This window comes from Molossus molossus, unplaced genomic scaffold, assembly GCF_014108415.1.
Source record: "Molossus molossus isolate mMolMol1 unplaced genomic scaffold, mMolMol1.p scaffold_m16_p_15, whole genome shotgun sequence".
NCBI classification, from domain to species: Eukaryota; Metazoa; Chordata; class Mammalia; order Chiroptera; family Molossidae; genus Molossus; species Molossus molossus.
The window spans coordinates 74,696,187-74,717,807 of record NW_023425350.1 but is presented as its reverse complement, the minus strand read 5'-3'; the positions used below and the strand labels follow the sequence as shown (position 1 = coordinate 74,717,807).

At 48.3% G+C, this 21,621-nt stretch overlaps 1 protein-coding gene, 1 non-coding gene and 1 pseudogene across 2 annotated transcripts in view; 1 reads left to right on the top strand and 2 right to left on the bottom strand.

Annotated features, from left to right (window-relative positions):
- FAM178B (family with sequence similarity 178 member B) overlaps positions 1-21,621 on the bottom strand; it is an 81,678-nt gene that overhangs the window by 44,359 nt on the left and 15,698 nt on the right. Inside the window, exon 7 of the mRNA XM_036263508.1 lies at positions 19,926-20,010. Within this exon, the coding sequence (XP_036119401.1) occupies positions 19,926-20,010 (85 nt within the window). The remainder of the gene's footprint in view (positions 1-19,925; positions 20,011-21,621) is intronic.
- Positions 4,551-4,710, bottom strand: LOC118631318. The gene has a single exon (XR_004959800.1). It is a non-coding gene; the product is annotated as a U1 spliceosomal RNA (small nuclear RNA).
- On the top strand, positions 14,950-15,062 carry LOC118631354 (annotated as a pseudogene).

Sequence of the window (21,621 nt, the reverse complement as noted above, 5' to 3'; positions counted from 1 at the left end):
GCACGTACGTGCACGCATGTGTGGGCGGCCGATGAACTTTCCAGGGAGGGGAAGACGCATATGGAAAGAGAATCAGGCTAGGGCGAGGCCCGGGGAGGCCCAGCTGGGCCGGAACATCCTGCCAGGGATGTCAGACCCCAAAGGGCGCTGTGCGGGGGCCCACACCCCTCCCACTGTGGCCCACACAGGTGCCTTGCTGCTTTAAACCCGACAGCAGCGCTGGCCCCGCCAGCCTCCAGCCTGGTGCCCTGTCCCACCAGCAGTTACTCCACCAGCGGCCTGACCATACAGATGTGTCAGAAGCAGTTTCAGAGGAAGGGGCCTGGGATGCCTGGGGATGAATGTCCCTATCACAGCCCGGGAAGCTGGCTCAGTGGCGACAGGCACCAGAGAGCCCATAATTAACGCTGCCTATAAGTAGGCCATGCGCTCAGCGTTTCCTGAGCACTGCCTGTGCTGGGGAGTGTGCTTGGAGAGCTGACACAGAAGGAAACTCAGGGATGGAGCTGCCAGCTCCCTCTCCCTGGACTCCACGCCCACAGCAGGCATCCGAGGTGACTGCCCAGGGGACCGGCCTTTTCTGCCAGCACTAACGGCTCGCACAGCTGGGCTCTGTGTAGAGGCTGAGGGTCTGGAGGTGTCCCTCTGGTGGCTCCCCTGAGATGGAACCAATGCTTTGAAGGAGGGCAGGGGAAGAAAAGAATCGCCTAAAATAAGTGACTTTTCCATCTGCACCTCAGAAGAAGCTGTTACTTCACATAACACCACTTTCTCCTGGCACTGTGTGTGTGGAATGGAAAACTACGCACGTCCCCAGATCCTCCTGGGGGGAGGCTCCACTGTGGGGCTGTTTCCTAAAGGCAGTGGCAGAGCCCCAGTCCTAACCAGACTAAGTGCTGGGGGTCCAGTGATGAATGAGAGAGAGAGGGAGACAGATAGGTGTGTGTGTCCTGGTCTTGTGGAGCTGATGACTGGGTGGAAAAACAGACAAGGCACATGACAAATGGACAAATAAGTACACAGATGATGGCAGGAGGTCGGCTGGCATGGGAGAAAGAGGGCCAGGGTGACAGGCGATGTCACAGACAGGAGGAGGAGCCTGCAGGGACCTGAGACCAGACTCTTGCTCCCCCTTCTGATCCAGCAGGGAGCCCAGCGTGGGGACTGCCCGCCCTGCAGACTGGGGCAAGGACGCAGGGCAAAGGCAGCAGCTGGCCGTGTGGGGAGGGAGTGATGTCACCACAGGGTCCATCATGTGGTGCAAAAGACACAATCCTATCAAGTCCGTATTTTAAAACGCACACATTTCATTGGCACAATTACACGGTGAACCCCCCGTGCACAGCAGGGGCGTGCCCGTCGGCAGGGGGCTCTGGTTCTTCAGGACGCACGCTACCCACCCTTCCTTAGAAAGAGCCCTGTCTTCCCATCACTGCTGGTGCCCAGGGCGGAGAACCGGTGCCCAGCAGGACCCTGACAAGCTCTGACCCGCCCGTTCTTAGCCTCTCACCCCCACTGGCTTCTCCTCCAGGACTGCTCTACCCACCTTCTTTCGGAACCTTCTGTTTGTTTGTCTGCTGTACAACCTGCCCCGTGGGCCTCTTCACTTTCCCTTTCTCCCCATCCCCCTGAGACAAGCCCTCCCTTTGGTTCCCCACAACCTCTCCTGCCCTGTGTAACCCAGCCTGTACCCAGCCCCCATATATCCCTGAATATCACCCTCCACACACATGTACTGCACACCCCCATGCATTACACACAGCCTGTCAGCCCCCGGTCTGTTTGTTCATGGGGCCAAGGATGTGTCCGGGTAGGTGAAGCCGTCCCCAAGGCATCTCTCCTCTGCCCTCTGTAACTCACACTCCTACGTGGTGTCACCTGGCGCAGTTGAGCACCCTGCTGTGTGCAGGACAGACCTGCATTGTGCCAAACCACTGAACCACTCATATCAGCTAGAATTAGTTCAGGTGCAAATAACAGAGTCCAAAAACAAAAACAAAAAACCCACCTGGGCTTAAATAAGCTAGATTTTCATCCTCTTTGATGAAAAAGAAGTCCAGAGGTGAGTGAGCCACACTGGTGTAGGGACCTGACTAATCTGTAGGATCCTGGGTGCCCCACTTCTGCTCCGCCATTCTCAGCATGTGTCTCTCTTTCTCAAGGTCGCCTCGCTGTCCAAGATGGCTGCGAGGGGCCAGCTAGTACGTCTCACCCCCAAGCAACCACTTCCTCACTTTGCCACCTGTGTATCCTTGGGTTGTTGTTAAGGATGTTGAGCCCCCTCAGCGTGCCTTGGGAAGGCAATAAGATCACCATCCCCTGTGAAAGCAAGAGTTTGAGGCGAATTTAGACTCAACTAAGGAGCTTCCCAGTGATGTTCCTGAATGCACGGCCCATCACATTCTCTCTCACTTTGGATTTCTGAACCTGAGACTCTGGAATATTCCTGATCTCTGGAATGAAACGAGACAGAAGACATCAAATGCTGGCAAGGGTGTGGTGCAATAGGACTTTCATTCATTGTTGGTGGGAATGCAAAGCGGTACAGCCACTTTCAAACACAGTCTGGCAGTTTCTTACAAAACTAAACATAGGCTTACCATATGATCCAACAATTGTGCTCCTTGGTATTTTCCCCAAAAAGTTGCCCTTGAATTTTATAGCAACTTTATTCATAACTGTCCAAACTTGGAAGCAACCAAGATGTCCTTCAGCAGGTGATGGATGAGCACACTGGTTCACACAGACGGTAGAGTATTATTGATCGATAAAAAGAAATGTGATCCGGCTGCTAAAAGACAAGGGAAAACCTCCAGTGCAACTTACTAAGTGAAAGAAGCCTCTGAAAAGGCTACATGTTGTATAAGTCCAACTATATGACACCTGGAGACAGTAACAGATCGGTGATCGCAGAGGTTGGGGTGAGGAGGGAGGAATGGGGCTCAGGGCATTTTTAGGACAGTGAAGCTGTTCTGTATGAGACTTCAATAGAGGAGAGATGTCATCACACACTTCTTAAAACCCAGAGAACATACAACACGAGGAGTGAACCCTAATTTCTTTCTAATTAAAATTTTTTTTCTTTATTGATTTTAGAGAGAGAGGGAGGGAGAGAGAGAAACAGCAATAAGAGAGAACATTGATTGGCCACCTCCTGTATGCCCCCCACTGGGGATGGGGCCCACAACCTGGGCACACACCCCTGGAATCGAACTGGCGACCTCTTGGTGCCTGGGTCAATGCCCAACCACTGAGCCACACCAGCTGGGTGAGTGAACCCTAATTTAAACAATGAACTCCAGTTAATAACGTTTCATGAATGGCTCATCAATTCTAACAGAGATACTACACTAATGCGAGATGTTACTAACAGGAGAAACTGTGTGTGTGTGTGAACATACGGGAACTCTCCGTACTTTCCCATTAATTTTTTCTGAAAGACTAAAACTGCTCTAAAATATAACACTAACAACAAAGAATTCTTAAATAAAAGAAAGAAACAGAGAAGAAACAGCACCTTGGGCAGCAGTCCAGCATCAAGGAGTGGGAGCCTATGGGACCAGGGCGTGCACTCTCTTCTGGACCAAGGACACAGCTGAGAACAAGGCAGTGGGTCTCAGACTGGGCATATTTTGGAACCACCTTGGGTGCAACTTCAGACAGGGCTGCCACCTGCGCCCCACCCCCAGAGACTGGGTGACTGGTCTGGGGTGGGCAGCCAGCTCTGGAAGGCTGGGCCGAGGAAATGCCACCCTCGCTCCAAAGCAGCAGAGGGCCGTCCTCACCGGCTCCAGCGGTGGAAATGGCTGGGGAGGGGTGAGTTGGGGGAGAACTGAAGGGGAAGCAGCCCAGCTCCCCACACACCCACGGCCTTGGCCTTGCACAGTGGCCCAGAGGTTGCCAGCCCCTGCTGTTCTCTGGAATCATCAATACCCACAGCCAGGCTGCACTCCAGACCACCGCAGGGGCAGGACTGCGTCTGTGTGAAGCTCAGCAACAGCTCAACACTGCGGCGGTGGGGGCCAGCCCTGGGGGCACACCAACACCCCTGACCAGGGTCTAAAAGGCAACGCGTTTAGCCTGGCTGGAGTGGCTCAGTTGGCTGAGAGTCACCCGTGCACCACTGGAAGGCAACCTATTGATCTCTAAGCATGCCTTCGGGTGAGGATTACCAAAAAAAGACAAAAACACATTCAAGTCAGTTATAGTCATTTCCCCCTTTTTTTGTGTGTGTTAATCCTCCCCGAAGATCTTTTTCCATTGATTTTTTAGAGACAGTGGAAGAGAGGGAGGGGAAGGCGGGGAGAGAAAGAGACATCCATGTGAGAGAGACACACTGCTTGGTTGCCTTTCACATGTGCCCCAACTAGGCAAGGGAATCAAACATGCAACCCATGTATATGACCTTGACCAGAAATCGAACCTGCAACCCTTCAGTGCGCAGGCACTGTTACTGACTCTAACCACTGAGCTCACCGGCCAGGGCCATTTTCCCCTTTTTGTTTTAATTTTAATGTTTAAATTTTATTTATTTTATTTTAATTTTTTTTTAGAGCAGAGCACCAGCACAGTCCCCCACAAACACAATTATGCCGTTGAGTTTCCCACATTTGGGAAAATCACAGGGGTCAGCACATCTGGAGTGCAGTGTAGAAGCCTCGCCCTGGGAGAACCACCTCTGATCATGGTATCTCCCTGTAAGGTCAGTATCAATTTTTTATTTTTTTTGTTAACCCTCACCTGAGGATATTTTTCTATCGAATTTTAGAGAGAGTGGAAGGGAGAGAGGGATAGAGAGAAAAATATCAATGTGAGAGACACATCAATTGGTTGCCTTCTGCATGACCCAACCAGGGCCAGGGATCAAATCTGCAACCCAGGTATACACCCTTGACCAGAATTCAACTCACGACCCTTCAGTCTGCTAACCACTAAGCCAAACTGGCCAGGGACCCCCTCTTTTTATTTATTTTATTTTAAAAATAATTTTTTTTTTCTTTATTAACTTTAAAGAGAGAGGAAGGGAGAGGGAGAGAGAAACATCGATGAGAAAGAACATTGACTGGCTGCCTCCTGCATGCCCCCCACTGGGGATCGGGCCCACAACTTGGGCACTTGCCCTGACCGGGTATCAAACCGGCAACCTCTTGATGCATGGGTTGACACTCAACCAGTGAGCCACACCAGCCGGGCAGGGACCCCCCTCTTTTTAAAGGTGGGTCCAGAGTGTTGAGCTGTAGAGGTGGGATAATCCATCATTGCGTGGCCCCTCTCTGCTCCACCAAGAGGTTTCCACACTCGGCCAAAGCCCCTAACCCAGCTCCTCCTCAGCCTGGCTGCACAGGAGAATCACCTGGAGCTATAATAAATCTGGGGCAGGTACTCTTCCAGTGCGCTACAGGTGTTTGCCCACCTGTCGTGGCCACACACCGGAGCAGCACCACACCACCTGGCTGTATAGGTGGGACGGAAGCGGCGGGTCAGGAAGCTAATGTTTCAGGTGCTGCTGGGCTGGGGTAAAGCACACAAGCCTGTCGGTACAGGGCCAGCAGACCCTGTGTCCCAACCTCAGAAGGCCAGACAGCATGCCCAGGGCTTGGCCAGCACACACAGCTCCACAGTCAACTGACCGATCGGGGTCAGAGGAGCTGGTGGAACAAGGTGCTGATACCGCTGTGGACAATGCATGTGTTCCTCAAGACTCATCCTCTCCTTCCACGCATACTACCCGAGTCCTGCTGTGTACCTGGCTCATGTAGTTGCCAGGAACTCTAAAGAAGGCTAAACGAAAACCAGCAAAGACATGGCCCCTGTGCTCAGGAGTTCATAGCCTAACGGGAGAAACAACATGAATCAAAGAATTCACCATCAGCCCTGACTGGTTTGGCTCAGGGGCTGGAGTGTTGGCCTGCAGACCAGAGAGTTCCAGGTTCGGTTCCTGCTAAGGGCACGTACCTTGGTTGCAGTTTGTCCCAACCTGGGTCTGTGTGGGTAGCAACCAGTTGATGTGTCTTTCTCACATCGATGTTTCCCTTTCTTCATCCCTCTCTCCCTCCCGCTCTATCTGAAGATAAATGCAAAAATGTCCTCGGGTGAGGATTAAAAAAAAAAAAGAAGAATTCACCATTAACTATGCCTAGAGCCACAAAGCATGGAAAAGCAGCGTGAAAGTAGAGAGATGAGGGAGAAGACATGAGTTACAGGACAGAGTGCCACAGAGGTGAGCCAGAGGAGATGACCTTGAAAAGGCAAAAGCAGGGAGCTGCTGGGAGGAGGGAGATGTGCAGCCAGGCAAGGGACTGGCACAAGCAAAAGCCCTGTGGCAGGAAGGAAGCTGGGAGGAAAAGAAGGCCAGCAAGGCTGGAGTACCAAGACCAAGAGAGAATATGAAAAAGTGAGCTGGACCAGGGCTGGGTTAGCACGTAGGAGACTGTGTGCATCACCCAAAGAGTGTGCAGCTCGGGCTTTAAGCTCTGATTATCTGTAAAATGGGGAAATAGTTTTATCTACTGTTGGATTGTTATGATGATTAAATGAAATAAGCAAAGCCCTGGGCTCAGTGCCTAACACAGCTCTCTAGAAATGTTAGCTATTATTTTCAATGAAACTACTTTTATTATTACAATAATACATTTTAAAATTGAGGATCCATTATGAAGTGGAATTACTGTTATTGTCACATTCCAACTGGAGACTTTTAAAGGGGTTGTGCCAAGGCCAGCCAGTGTGGATCAGTGGTTGAGCGTCGACCTATGCACCAAGAGGTCGCCGGTTCGATTCCTGGTCCGGGCACATGCCCAGGTGGTGGGCCTGATCCCCAGTGGAGGGAATTCTGGAGGTGGCCAATCGATGTTCTCTCTCATCAATGTTTCTCGCTCTCTCTCCCTCTCCTTTCCTTTCCCTCTCTCTCTAAAGAATCCATAAAGAAAAATGAAAATTTTTAAAAGGGGTTGTGCCAAGCAAATGATGGCTCTGAAAGAGCTGGGGTGACGGGATCTCCTGGGTGGTCCTCCAAGTGTTTCCGGCCTGTCTGGGTCTGCACAACCTTCTCACAGCATGAGTGTCGGGATGAAGGGTCAGCTGGTGCAGACCTGGGTCCCCACCGCCTCTCTGGGCCTGGGGGTAGCAGCACCCGCCCTGAGAAGTTAGTGAGTGAAGGGCATCCACATGTGTCCGCTGCTGCTGCCACTGCCACCGGAGAGGAGAGCCACTAACAAGGCCACGCGGAGCCCCAGGAGCGCCAGCGGAGGCTGTGCTGAGCGGGAGAGGCAGACCGTGAAGCGCGGGCGGCTCCTAACAGCAGTGAAGGGCAGGCAGCGTCCACCGGATGTGCAGACAAAGGGATTTGACTGCTTAAAAGCCATCTGAGAAAACAAAAAGAAAAACCAAACCCACCACCTGGGACAGAAATGGCAAAAGCAGAACTATAGAAATTAAGAAAAGGGACAGAGAACACTTGGAACACTGGTGCTACTCAGCTCCTTCAGTTTATCTAGTGATCTCTCATTCATAAAAAATATGTGTTTAGCCGTGGCTGGTTTGGCTCAGTGGTTGGAGCATCGGCCTGCGGACCAGAGGGTCTCGGGTTCGGTTCCCGCTAAGGGCATGTACCAAAAAAAATAAAATAAAATAAAAAAACGTGTTTTGAAAACAGCTGTCATGTTTTGAGTGTCCACTACGCACCAGGTGTTTTCACACCTGACATCTCTGCTGACTTAGATAACAGTCCTGAGAGTCAGCACTGGCACTGGGGTGGCGACTCCCCAAGTCTGACTGCCCAGCTCCACTCTGTCAGAATGCTGCCCTACGCCATTGTCTCTACTCCATCTACCTTGTCCTATGCTCTGTCACCGATCACACATCCTGTGTCCCCAAGATACATCTCTGCTCAAAATTTCCAATGAGTCAGCCTAGGGTCGCAATCAAAGAATGCTTTTGCTGGTCTCCAAATTTTTTGATGTGCATGTCTACCATTAAACATTTAAATTTATACTCCAATAAATATACATTTACAAACCATGTAAATATACCATGATACTAACATGATATATCCATTATATAACTTAAAAACTTGAAAGAGATGAGTTACTATGAGCTAAATTTCCACCTCAAAAAACTGAGGAAAAAAGAGCAAATCAAACCCAAAACAAGCAGAAGAAAGAAAATAATAAAGATAAGGGCAGAAATCAGAAAACAGGAAAACTATAAGAAAAATCAGTGAAAACCAAAGCTGGTTTTTTGAGAAGATCAATAAGGTTGATAAACCTGTAACTTGACTGATCAGGAAAAAGAAGGAACAAGAAATTCCAGTATCAGAATGAGAAAGGGCCACCATCACTGGTCCACCAGACGTTAAAAAGATAAGGGAATATTATGAAAAATCTATGCCAACAAACTCCACAACTTAGAGATGAATATAAACTACATATAGGTCATATAAATAGCCACATAACTATTATAAAAATCGGGTTTGTAGTTAAAAATCTTCCCACAAAGAAAACTTAAAACCCAGCCCTGGCCGGTTTAGCTCAGTGGCTGGAGCATCGGCCCGCGGACCAGAGAGTTCCAGGTTCAGTTCTCACTAAGGGCACCTACCTTGGTTGCAGTTTGTCCCTGGCCCCTGTTGGGGTCGTGTGGGTAACAGCCAGTCGATGTGTCTCTCTCACATCTATGTTTCTCTCTCTCTATTCCTCCCCCTCTTCCTCCTGCTCTATCTGAAGATAAATGCAAAAGTGTCCTCAGGCAAGGATTAAAAAAAAGAAAACTTAAAGCCCAAATGGCCTCATTGGTTACTTTTACTAAACATTTAAGGAAGAAATAATACCAGTTCTACACAAACTCTTCCAGAAAATTGAGAAGGGGGATACTTCTCAACACATTCTATGAAGTCAGGATTTCCCTGATGCTAACACCAGGAGAAAATTACAGACTAATATCCTTCATGAATATAAATGTAAGGGTTCTTTACAAAAAATTAGCAAGTTGAATCCAACAATACATAAAAAGTTAATACATAATGCAAGTAGGATTCATTCCAGAATGCAAGGATGAATAAATATTCAAAAACCAATGTAATTCACTATATTTAGAGACTAAATAAGAAAAACTTCCTGGCCAGTGTGGCTCACTTGGTGAGTGTCCATGGTCACCGGTTTGATTCCCTGTTAGGGCACGTGCCCAGGTTGTGGGCCAGATCCCTGCTCAGGGGCATGTAGGAGGCAGTCAATCAATGATTCTCTCTCATCGATGTTTCTCTCTCTCTCTCCCTCTCCCTTTCTCTCTCTATAAAATCAATAAAGACATATTTAAAATTTTTTCTAATCAATAAAAACATACTAAAGAAAAAGAAAAGAAAAACCATCTAGCCGGTGTGGCTCAGTGGTTGAGCATCAACCCATGTACTAAGAGGTCGCTGGTTGGATTCCCAGTCAGGGAACATGCCCAGGTTGTGGGCCTGATCCCCACAGTGGGGGGCATGTGGGAGGTGGCCAACCAATGTTCTCTCTCATTGATGTTTTTATCTCTCTCTCCTTCTCCCTTCCTCTCTAATGTCAATTAAAAATAATAAATTAAAAATAAAAATAAAAAAACCATATAATCATCTCAAAATTCAACATCAGTTCCTGATAAAAAATATCAGTAAAGTAGGAATTTATTAAGATTGTAGGATAGAAAGTCCATTTACAAAAATCAATTGTGCCCTGACCAGTTGGACTCAGTGGTTAGAGCACCGGCCCGTGGACTAAAGAGTCCCGGGTTCGGTTCCCGCTAAGGGCACGTACCTCGGTTGCGGTTTGCCCCTGGCCCCAGTTGGGGTGGTGTGGGTGGCAGCCACTCGATGTGTCTCTCTCACATCAATTTTTCTCTCTCTTTTTCTTCCTCTTTCTCTCTCTCCCACTCTATCTGAAGATAAATGCAAAAAAATGTCCTCAGGCAAGGATAAAAAAAAAGAAAAACAAAGTTGAAGGACTTAAGCTCCCTAATTTCCACACATATAGAGCAACAGTAATCAAGACAGCAGAGGTAAATTTAGACATATAAATCAATGAAACAGAAGAGAATCCAAAAATAGACCCAAATATATGACCAATTGATTTTTCTTTTTTAAATAATATGTTTTCATTGATTTTTAATTTTTAGTTTTATTGATTTATTTATTTTAAAAATCCTCCCACGAGGATATTTTTCCATTCATCGTCAGAGTGGAAGGGAAGAAGGGAGGGAAGGGAGAGAGGGAGAGGTGGGAGAGGTAGGGGGGAGAGAGAGAGAGAGAAACATTGATGCAAGAGAGACACATTGATTGGCTGCCTTTCGAATGACTGAATGGCTGGGACCAGGGCTGGGGACCGAACTGCAACTGAGGTACATGCCCTCGACCGGAATCAAACCTGAGACTCTTTGGTCCACAGGTTAATGCTCTAACTGCTGAGCCGAACAAGCCAGGGCTTTATTGATTTTTGTAGAGAGAGAGAGAAACATTGATGTTTCAGCTGCCTCCTTGCATGCCCCCTACCTGCAACCTGGGCATGTTCCCTGACCGGGAATTGAACCAAGACCTCTCAGTCCATGGGCGGATGGTCAATCCACTGAGCCACACCAGCATGTTGATCAATTGATTTCTGATAAAGGTGCCAAGGTAGTTCAATGCAGAAAGGATAATCTTTTCAACAAGTGATGCTAGACCAACTGGATAACCATCTGTAAAGCAATTAACTTTACACCATAAACAAAAATTAACTCAAAATGAATCAATAACCTAAATGTAAGGCTAATTATAAGCTATATAACTTATTTTAATTATAAAAGTTATAAATTACAAAAGTAAACTAGAAATACTGTAGAAGAGAAAAAATATTTTAGTTACTCGGATTTCACAAATATTTCTTAACTATAACAACAAAAACACAAACTATAAAATATCAATAAATTGTACTTCATTAAAATAAAATATGTTCTCCAAGACATTATCACATAAATGAAAAGGAAAGCCACAGATTGGGAAAGAAGACTTGCAACATGTATCTTACAAAGAACCATAACTAGAATATATAAAGAACTACCACAATTCAATAAGACAACCCAATAAGAAAATGGGCAAAAATAATAAAGAGACACTTCACCAAAGATGATACACAGATGGCAAATGAGCTCATGAAAACATTATCTCCTTTAGGGAAATGCAAATTAAAGTGAAGTGAGCTACCACTACAGTGAGCCTATTAAGAAAGTGATGGGAAGGATGTGGAGCAACCGGAACCCCCCCCACTGCTGGTGGGAAATAGTATGGCTTTGGAAAACAGTTTGGAAATGTCTTAAAAATGTAAACATACATTCACCACATGGCCCAGCCTACCCACTCTTAGATGTGTCCTAAGGGGACGGAAGCAGATGTCCACTCAAAGATATGCATAAGAATGTTCACAGCAGTGCTATTTTATTTTAAAATTTTTTTTGGTATGTGCCCCTAGCGGGAACCGAAACCGGGACTCTCTGGTCTGCAGGCCGACGCTCCAACCGTTGAGCCAAACTGGCCAGGGGACAGCAGTGTTGTTTTAATAGGCTCCAAACTGAAACAACCAAATGTTGTTGACTGTTGATAAACAACATGGATAAACAGGTTGACTGGATAAACAAACCATGGTACATCTATACAACGGAACACTACTCAACTATGAAAAGGGATAAACTATTGATACAACAACATGGATAAATTTCAAAATAATTATGCTGAGGTAAAGAAGCCAGACAATAAAAGAATACCTACTGCCTTATTCCATTGATACAAAATTCTAGAAAATGCAAACTAATCTGTAGTGATAGAAAGCAGATTGGTGGTTTCCTACAGATTAAAGGGGGGGAGATAAATTAATTACAAAGGGCTCAGGAACACTTTAGGGTGATATACATGTTTCTCGCCATGACTGTGGTGACAGTTTTATGTGTATATACATATTGAGTGTATAAATTGTACACTTTCAATGTGTATAGGATAACCTGGCCGGTGTGGCTCAGTGGCTGAGCACTGACCCATGCACCAAGAGGTCGCCAGTTCGATTCCCAGTCAGGGCACATGCCCATGTTGTGGGCCCAGTCCCCGGTGGGGGCAAGCAGGAGGCAGCCAGTTGATGTTCTCTCTCATTGACATTTCTATCTCTCTCTCTTTCTCTTCCTTCCTGTCTCTCTAAAAATCAATAAAGAAAAAAAATTTAAATGTGTTCAGGTTAACATATATTAAACCTCAATATAACTTACAAAAAAAAAGGTAAAAATGTAAATATATGTATGAATGTTTTCTTTTTGCATCCTGATGGCTCATCCACCTCCAGGACCCCCCACTCTGGAGGCTCCTCACCTAGAAGCCTTGCCTGGCCTGCCTTGTGCATGTAGGCTCTGGCCTCTTGGACACCCAGGGAGAGAACTGGAAACTCCTTGAAGAGTAACTGGAGGTAATTTCAGATGACTGCTGAGGGGGAAAAGAGATATGGTATTGGGAAATCTGTAGCATGAAAATATGTATGTGTGACTTGTGCATTCACTTTGCTCCTGGGAGTAATCACAGGGATTAACAGTGAGTGCTGGGGAGAGGAAGTGGCCCCGGGGGGCCAGCTGGGAGGGAGCTTTCACTTTGACTCGATCTCTCTAGTGCAGTATCTGAATCTTCTGCACTTGGTACATGCAGTACCTTAAAAAACAACAACAAAGGTTACCTGGCTAGTGAGACTGTGGTCATTGTTTGTTTTATTATTTTTCCAAGAAGCAACCTTATGAAGATTATCTGGGAGGGAGTAAGGAAGGAAGGGAAAGGAGAGAGAATGACAGCAGGCAACGACAAAAAAGAAAGTTAGCCACAAAATAGGGGTGTATCCAAGACAGTCCCAAAGCCCCAGTGACTATGATAGTGGAGCTCTAGCAGCAAAGGGAAAAGCATGGTGACCAAATGAGGAAGAACAGTGTCCAAAGACAATACTTGTGAACATGAAAATAATTTGTTTTGAGAGCTGAATTTCTCACCCACTTAAAAAATATCCAAAGAATGTACTGGCCACGGTCATTTTATTTTATTATACTCTCCCCCTCCTACGCAAATACTACAGAAGCTGCTAGCGAATGCAATGGGTAAGAATGAACAACATTGTCCTGGAAGCTAATAAGAACCTACACGTTTTAGGCCTCTTCTGAAGTTTTCATCTCGTGACAGCACCTTTTCTCCAGGCACTGCCATGGACTCAGGATGATGGGCTCTGGGTTCGCTGGCCAGTCCTGCATCAGCACAGCTGAAGCATGTTTATTAAAGCAACATGAGGTCTTGCCCTGACGGGTTTGGCTCAGTGGTTAGAGCGTCAGCCTGCAGACCAATGAGTTGCGGGTTTGATTCCGGCCAAGGGCATGAACCTTGGTTTTGGTTCGTCCCTGGCCCTGGTTGAGTTGTGCAGGAGACAATCAGTTGATGTATCCCTCTCACGTTGATGTTTCTCTCTCTCTCTCCCTCCCACTCTATCTGAAGAGAAATAGAAAATTATCCTCGAGTGAGGATTTTTTTTTTTTTTTTTATCCTCACCCGAGGATATTTTTTCCATTTTTTGTACAGATAGAGTGGGAGGGAGAGAGAGGAAGGGAGAGAGAGAGAGAAACATCGATGTGAAGGGACACATCAAGTGGCTGCCACCCGCACGACCAACCAGGGCCGGGGACAAACTGCAACCGAAGTACGTGCCCTTAGCGGGAACCGAACCCGGGTCTCTCTGGACCGCAGGCCGACGCTCTAACCGCTGAGCCAAACCGGCCAGGGCTCGAGTGAGGATTTAAAAAGAAAAGAAACATGAGGTCTTGTCTTTCAAGCAATTAGTTGCACAAGAATATGTTTGCTTTCAAAACCAAATTTTGCCATAGAAAAGAAACTATTAGAGTGAATAAATGAGTTTAGCAAGGTTGTAGGATAACAACTTCAATATACAAAAATATGGTGTATTTCTACACTCTAGCAAGGAACAATCTGAAAAGAAAAAGAAGAAAACAATTTCATTTACAATAGCCTCGAAAAGGATACAATACTTAGGAATAAATTTAACAGAAGAAGTAGAAGACTTGTACACTAAAAACTACAACATGAAGTTGAAAGAAATGAAAGATATTCCAATATCCCACGTTCATGGATTGGAAGACAATATAACTAAGATGTCAATAATACCCAATGCTATATATAGATTCAACACCATCACTATCACAACCCCAGCTGTTATTTTTGCAGAAGTTGATAAGCCAATTCTAAAATTCATACAGAAATACAAGGGATCCAGAGTAGACCCACAATTTTGAAAAGAGAAAGTTGGAGGACTCACACTTTACAAGCTACAGTAGTCAAGAACTTGGGGTACGGCACAAGAATAGATGTGAAAATCAATGCAACAGAGTTGAGAATCCAGAAATAAACTCACACATCTATGGTCAATTGATTTTCAACAAGGTGCCAAGACAATTCAATGGGCAAAGAATAGTCCTTTCAACAAGTGGTGCTAGGACAACTGGAGTTCCACATGCAAAGGAATGAAGCTGGACTCCCTATCTCCACCATATGCAAACATCAACTCGAAATGGACCGAAGACCTCAATGTAAGAGTTAAAACTATAAAACTCTTAGAAGAGCCCTGGCCCTGTAGCTGAGTTGGTTAGAGCATCATCCCGATATGCCAAGGTTGCAGGTTTGATCCCCAGCAAATACAAGGATCAACCAATTAGTGCATAAATAAGGCGAACTACAAATCAGTGTTTCTCTCTCTCCTCTCCTCTCTCTAAAATCAGTAATAGTAATAAAAAACTTCTGTGAAGAAAACATAAGGGAAAATCTTTATGACCTTGGACTAGGCAATGGTATCTTGTTTGACACTAAAAACACAGGCAGCAATAGAAAAAATAGATGAATTAGATTTTATCAAAATTTAAAAAATTTTTGTGCTCGATTCAGCAGCACATATAATTTTTAAAAAATTGGAATGATACAGAGAAGATTAGCATGGCCCCTGCGCAAGGATGACACACAAATTTGTGAAGCGTTCCATATATAAAAAAAAATTAAAAACTTTTGTGCATCAAAGGACACTATCAAGAGAGTGAAAAGATTGCCCTGGCCAGTCTGGCTCAGCAGTTACAGTGTTGGCCCTCGGACCAAAGAGCCATAGGTTTGATTCTGGCCAAGGGCACAAACCTTGGTTACTGTCCAGTCCCTGGCCCTGGTTGGGGTCATGTGGGAGGCAACCAATCGATGTGTCTCTCTCATATCAATGTTTCTCTCTCTCTCTCTCTCTGTCTAAAAAAATCAATGAAAACATTTATTTTTGAAAAGGGTGAATACTATGGTATGCGGATTATATCTAAATAGCAGCAATTCTGTCCTGGTCTTGCCAAATATTACGCTTCACTGTGTCTGCAATGGCTCCGCTGCCCTCCGAGATCTGGCCCTGGGTCCAGCCTCCTCTCCCGCACTGCTCCTGTAGGCTGCCCCGCTCCCCGCCTCCTCTTTGTTCTCCTGCTCCCTGCCTCCCTGCATCTCTCTGCACCTGAATCCTCTCCCCAGGGCTGCAAACCAGTGGAGATACATTCCATCTATAGTCACAAAGAGTCTGCAGATGGATTCACAGTGGGAGTTCTTGCTTTTGTTTTTTAGCTGAACTAGTTACCATGAGGAGACACTTCTCTCTCTCTCTCTCTCTCTCTCTCTCTCTCTCTCACACACACACACACACACACACACTCTGGCTATGGCAGCTGGCTGCCTACCCAGAGCCACGCTTTCCTTCTTTCCTGGGAGAGGAAGCTGGGTTCTGTTCTGGTTTCTGCTCAGGAGAAACTGGTCCACTCCAGCGGAAGAGCCACGACATCCCACTTAGCCTGTGGGGCTGGCTGGGCTGGCTGCTGGGGCCAGAGCTCTCGGCCACCGCACTGCTGTGGGAGCGGAACAGCGCGTACACCGCAGGAGCCAGTCACTGGGAAGCTCCAGGCCCCGCCGCACGGCCGCCGAGCCTGTTCTAGGGCAGGTAAGGAAGCCACGGCTCGGCCAGCAGGCATTTGTCCGGGAACATTTCTGGAAGCTACCCTAAACAGATCCAGGAGAAAGAGACCTGAACCTCCAAAGGCCCAGCATTTTGGTCCATGATGTCTTTACTCATTCTAAATAAATGGTTCCTTTTTTTTTTTTTAATCCTCACCCGAGGACTTTTTTTTTTAAATCCTCAGACAGAACAGGAGGGAGAGAGGGAAGAAAAGAGAGAGAGAAACATCAAGTGGCTGCCACCCACACAACCCCAACTGGGGCCGGGGACAAACTGCAACCAACGCACGTGCCCTTAGCAGGAACCGAACCCGGGACTCTCTGGTCCGCAGGCCAACGCTCCAACCGCTAAGCCAAACTAGCCAAGGCTAAATGTTCACTTTCATACTTACTTTTCCATGTAGTGAATTAGATAGTCCAGATATTAGAGTTAAGACAAAGGTTTTAAAGCAGCTATTATAACGATGCTAAAGGCGGTCAATGAGAATATGCTCATATTGAATGAACAAATAAAACATCCCAGTAGAGAAATAGAAACTATAAAAAAAATAATAAAGAACTAAATGGAAATTCCAAAACTAAAAATTCAAATATTTGAAAGGAGGCTGGAGAAGTGAGTGCCCTGGATTCTACCTTGGAGAAATAAAATTCATGGAGCCGAAAACTCTTCAGCCATAGCCAGGGGTTCAACGGGCACCGACAGTCAGAAAACAGGGGAAATGTCCTCTGAAGACCACGGTCCAGGTCTGTTTAATGAAACAAAATGCAAAGACTGTCCTGCCTTGAACACTGTTGTCTCACGAGAACATGCTGATGGCTGGAGCCACGCAGCCAGTGTGGTTCCGCAGCCTGGGGGGCGTAGTGAGAAGGCAGACGCCTGAGCTGGCCAGGCTCTGACACTGTGGACCTGCTGGACACACGCCGGGGCCACGGCCTCTGGAGTTTTGTCATGTGAGATAATAAACTTCTCTCACCTGGGTATGTGTTACTTATAAAGTCCTTCCGAACAAAAACACGGCTCCTCTTAAAAATGGAGAGAGATCTGGCAGCACCAGTCCTGCGGGCCCCTTGGAGACGGCGGGAGCTCCAGTCACCCTCTCACTCGGTCCCCTCTGGCAGCTGAGTGTGCAGTCCCTGCCCTCTGCACCACTGGAGATGGATCACTGGCCCCTATTCTACAAATCACTTCCCAACTCCTGCCTTCCTCACCCCAGCTCCACCAGCTAGAAGCAGCCGCCCTCCCTGGGAGTCGCACGGCTTCATCATGCCTCCCTTCTCTCTTGCTGTGACTGCGCGGTCCCTTCCCACTTGGCAGCAGCCTCCTGAGGGCAGGAGTCCTGCCTCACGCATTCCTGACTCTCCCTCTGCCACGGCATCAGCGAGGCGCTAGAACACCAGGAGCCTCCGTGCATGTTTGCTGAATAAGCACTCCCTATGACGAAGACCGGCAGTGTGCAGGATACCCCGTCCTCCCAAGGAGCTCTCCACGGGTTTATGTGTGTCTCTCAAGCCAGCAAAACCATTCCCACCACACTCAATACTCTGGGAAACCTGGGCTGCTCAGTCCTCAGCCCTGCTCACTTGGAGTACACCTGAAACACTCAGCTCAGAAGTTGGGGTCTCACACCCTGCCAGAGACCCTGGGCCACCTCAGCAACCCCCTGCTCAGGAAGTGTGGTGGGACAAGCGTGGTCTGGGAAGGACTGCTGGTCACCACAAACTCCAGGAAAGGACAGAAATACACACACACACAATCTTCCCAGTTTATAAAAGAGAAAGGTTAGGCAATTTGAAAACACACACAAGAATCACAGACCCAAACGGGAGGGATGGCAGCCCCCTGGTTCTTCCCAGGGACACTCAAGTCGCTGACAAATCCCAACGTGTACGGCTTCTGTCTGCATCGGTCCCGGATCTAATGGACCCACAAACCCTTCCTGAACTGGCAGCTGACTTTCCGCTCCAGCTTTTGGTAGATTCTCTCCTGGCACCTGGCTCTAGGCTTTGGACTTGGCTGTTTCGTTTTGTTTGTTTTTTAAATTATGGTAAAAGCACACAACATACATCTCGCCATCTTAGCCGCCTGTAAGTGTGCAGGTAGTAAGGTCAGTACGGTCAAGCAGGCGGTGGTGCAGTCACCGCCATCACCCATCTCCAGAACTCCCGCCTCCCAAACTGACACGGTGCCCCTGGAACACTGACGCCCCACTCCCGCCTCCCCTTCCCTGGCACCCACCATCTACTTTCTGTCCCTGTAATTCTGACTACTTTCGGGACCTCATATAAAAGGAACCACAGTACTTGTCCTTTGTGTATGGCTGATCTCGCTCAGCATGACGCCCTCAAGGTTCACCCACTCTGTGGCCATGCCAGTCTCCTTCCTCTTTAAGGCTGGCGTGTCCCACTGCACAGACATACACACCTCATTATCCATCCATCTGCCAGTGGACACGGGCTGCTCCCACTGCTTGGCTGTTGTGAGTAATGCTGCTGTGAACATGGGGGTACAGATATCTGTTCAAGTCCCTGCTTAGAGTTCTTTGTGGACCTGCCTTTGACTTTCTCTGAATCAGTCAAGATTCCCCTTGAGCCTGGAATTCCAGGCCAGTCGATTCCAGCGGGAGGCAGACAGACCCCAGGACGGGCTCTGTGTGGTGCATGAAAAATGCTCTGGAGTCCAGGAAGCACATCTGAGCCCACTGGGAACTCAGGAACCGGTTCTTGGGCCCTCCCGATGGAGGGCGAATCAAGGACAATGTGGCAAGAAGCAAAGAAGAGTGGGCCATCCCTCTGCCCCTCCAGGAGGAGACACATACCACTGCCTGGAGGAGAGCAGGACAAGGAAGGCCTCTGTTCCCCGAAGGGCAGGCATGCTGCAGAGGCTCCAGAAAGGGCAGCCTGGGCTGCAGGGGCAGAGGTTATGAAAAGAGAGAGGATGCTGAGACTGGCACTATTCAGAAAACCTCAGAGGGGTCCCACGGGTGGTGGGGGGGGGCAGGAGTCTGGAATGCTCTAATTTGACAGCTGGCCCTCAGCTCAGCCAACTCCTGAAGCAGGGGAGGCACAAAAGCAGAAAGTCAAAGGGCTGGTGGGGCGTTAATGGTGCGTCGTGGGCCTCGAACCTCGGCCTTCAGAGCTCTGCCTTCCGTGTTTCAGTGGAAGGCGGGCAGCCTGGCTATGAGCAGAGGCGGGGTCCAGACACCCGCGAGTCCTCACTGTCTGCTATAAGCAACTTTCAACTGGTTACATGATATTTTGGGGGGACCAAAGTGTCTGGGTTCAGGTACGAAATGATAACTGCCTGGGAAGGGTGCAGCCACTAGAGGGAAAATCAATCACTTCCGTGAACTCTGAACTTCCAGAAGCACAAAGACGACTTCGATGCCCCTGTGAAATGTCAGGGTTAAGATGCAGACATGAGGCTCTCACTCCAGCCCAGACCACACGCAGGGCTCCGCTGAGGAGCCAAGGCAGGCTGCTGGTGGGGGCACAGCGTCAGGCCCCCCTGGTTCACTCCAACCCAAGGAGCTTTCCTGATCTGAATTAGATGTTCAGAAAGAACTGTCCCCTTAAATCCAGAGAACTGGCCTTCTGGACATTTCCGGGATCCCAAGAGTCTATGAGGTCAGCCTGGACTTGGCCACGGGGACGGACCTCTGAGGCCAGATCAAGGTGCTATGCAGCCTGTTGGCTCAGCTTTTTACTAATGCCGAAGCCAGAGCCAGAGATGGCCCGATATCTCCACATCCTGGTGACGCAATGTCCCCACCGGCACCTCTCCTGCATGCCGGGCGCCAGGGAGACTGGGAGATGCATGCTACACTGGCTTGCAACCTTGGGTGCTCAAGGCAAAAGTCTCCACCCCCACCCTAGTACTGACCGGACTGACGAAAGAGTCCATCCATGCTGAGATCCCACAGGAGACCAAAGGCTGCCGAAGAGGTTTCTGGAGGCCATGTTAGCAGCTAGGAGGAGAAAAAACAGGTTGCTGGGTCATTTCTGTGAAGCAACAGCATACAACTTTATCGCTCCACATTCAATTAACCCCAATTAATCCACACAAGTCCGTGTGATACAAGGGTATTGTCATTATTGCCGTTTTACAGAGGAGAAAACCAAGCTCAGAATGGTCAAGCAACTTTCCCAGGGTCACACAGTTAGTAAGCTACAAAGACAGGATTCAATACCAGATCTATGTGACTTGAAACCTCCTACTCTGTCCACCTCCCTATGTGGGAATCTTGTCCTGCCCCTCACTCCCTGTGGTCAGGGTGGTGTCCCTCCAGCGTAGGGGCCAGTATAGGAAAGTCAGCTGGACAACGATGGGCCAGCCCCTCCTTGTGATCCTCCATCATTTCCAGGTCAGGGCCTTAACTTATGGTCATCTGAGACCCTTGGCTCTGGAAGGTCCAGGGTGCAGACTCTCAAACAACCTGGGGTGGGGTGGGGGCGGCAGGTCACCCACTTGACTCAAACTCACTGGGATCCTTACTTGAAGGCTCGAGTCCGAGGGTCGAAGGGACCAACATTCTGCCACCCTGAAGCTGCTCTTTTAGGCATACTGATTTTAAGCTGTTTATTAAGAAGCAAAAGACTCAGAAAGAACCTTTGACCCTCACTCCTTTCCTGCCCAAGAGATGCAGACAAAGAAACCTGCTCCAGGAAGGAGAGCTTAGGACGCTCTCCAAATGCTTAGCCCAACTGAATGGGAAGGATAAACAAGAGGGCTCCAGGCAGGTGCCCGCCAGCTAGATGCCCCGTCCCTGTGTCTGTCACCTGGCAAGGACTGCCTGCCATGCGTGTTCTTCCTCAGCTGCCTGTGAACTGCCCACTCTCCCTTCTGAAATCCAATACCCTCTTCCCACCTTTTCTCTTTTGCCAAAAATGTCTTATATATCCAATGTTGCAACACTGTCTTTGCAATTTTCATGTCTATGTGAATTCCCCAGGAACACGAATTAAGCTTTGATTTTCTCCTGTGAATCTGTCTCTGTTCATCTGATGAGTAGCTCAGCCAGAAGAACTTAGAAGGTGGGAGGGAAGTAGTAATATTTTTAGCCCCTGCAGGGTCACAAGCTGGGGATTTGGACTTTGTGACATGGAGATGACCAATGGGACAGCACCCTCCCCCACAGTGCCACCCAGTCTGCGCACACAGACCGAGGCCTGCTGCCTGAGAGCTGAGAAGAGGGTCCACTACAGTGGACGCCCTGGCAAAGCCCCTCTCAGGCCCGAGGCTCCATCCCCGGGGCTCAGGGCTGTTGTTTGCTGAGGGCCCTGAGCCAGCCCCTCTCTGGACATTACCTTGGTTGGAGGGAGTGCCTTACGAAGGCCATACCCCCTCTCCAAGGGCATCCTTTGTCTGATAACAGGCCTGGGCTGGGGTCCTTTCCTCCACTGGGATAACTCCAAAGGGTCACCCCGGTTCCAGAGCCCCTACAGGACTGGCTGTGACCTCTCTTGCATTTGCTTTGCCTCTGCCCAGGCCTGCTGCTTGCCCTTGCTCCCAGGGGTGGCTGCTGAGAGTGACCCCCCCTCCCCCGCCACCCTTTCCTGGATGTCTGGCTGGAAACCAC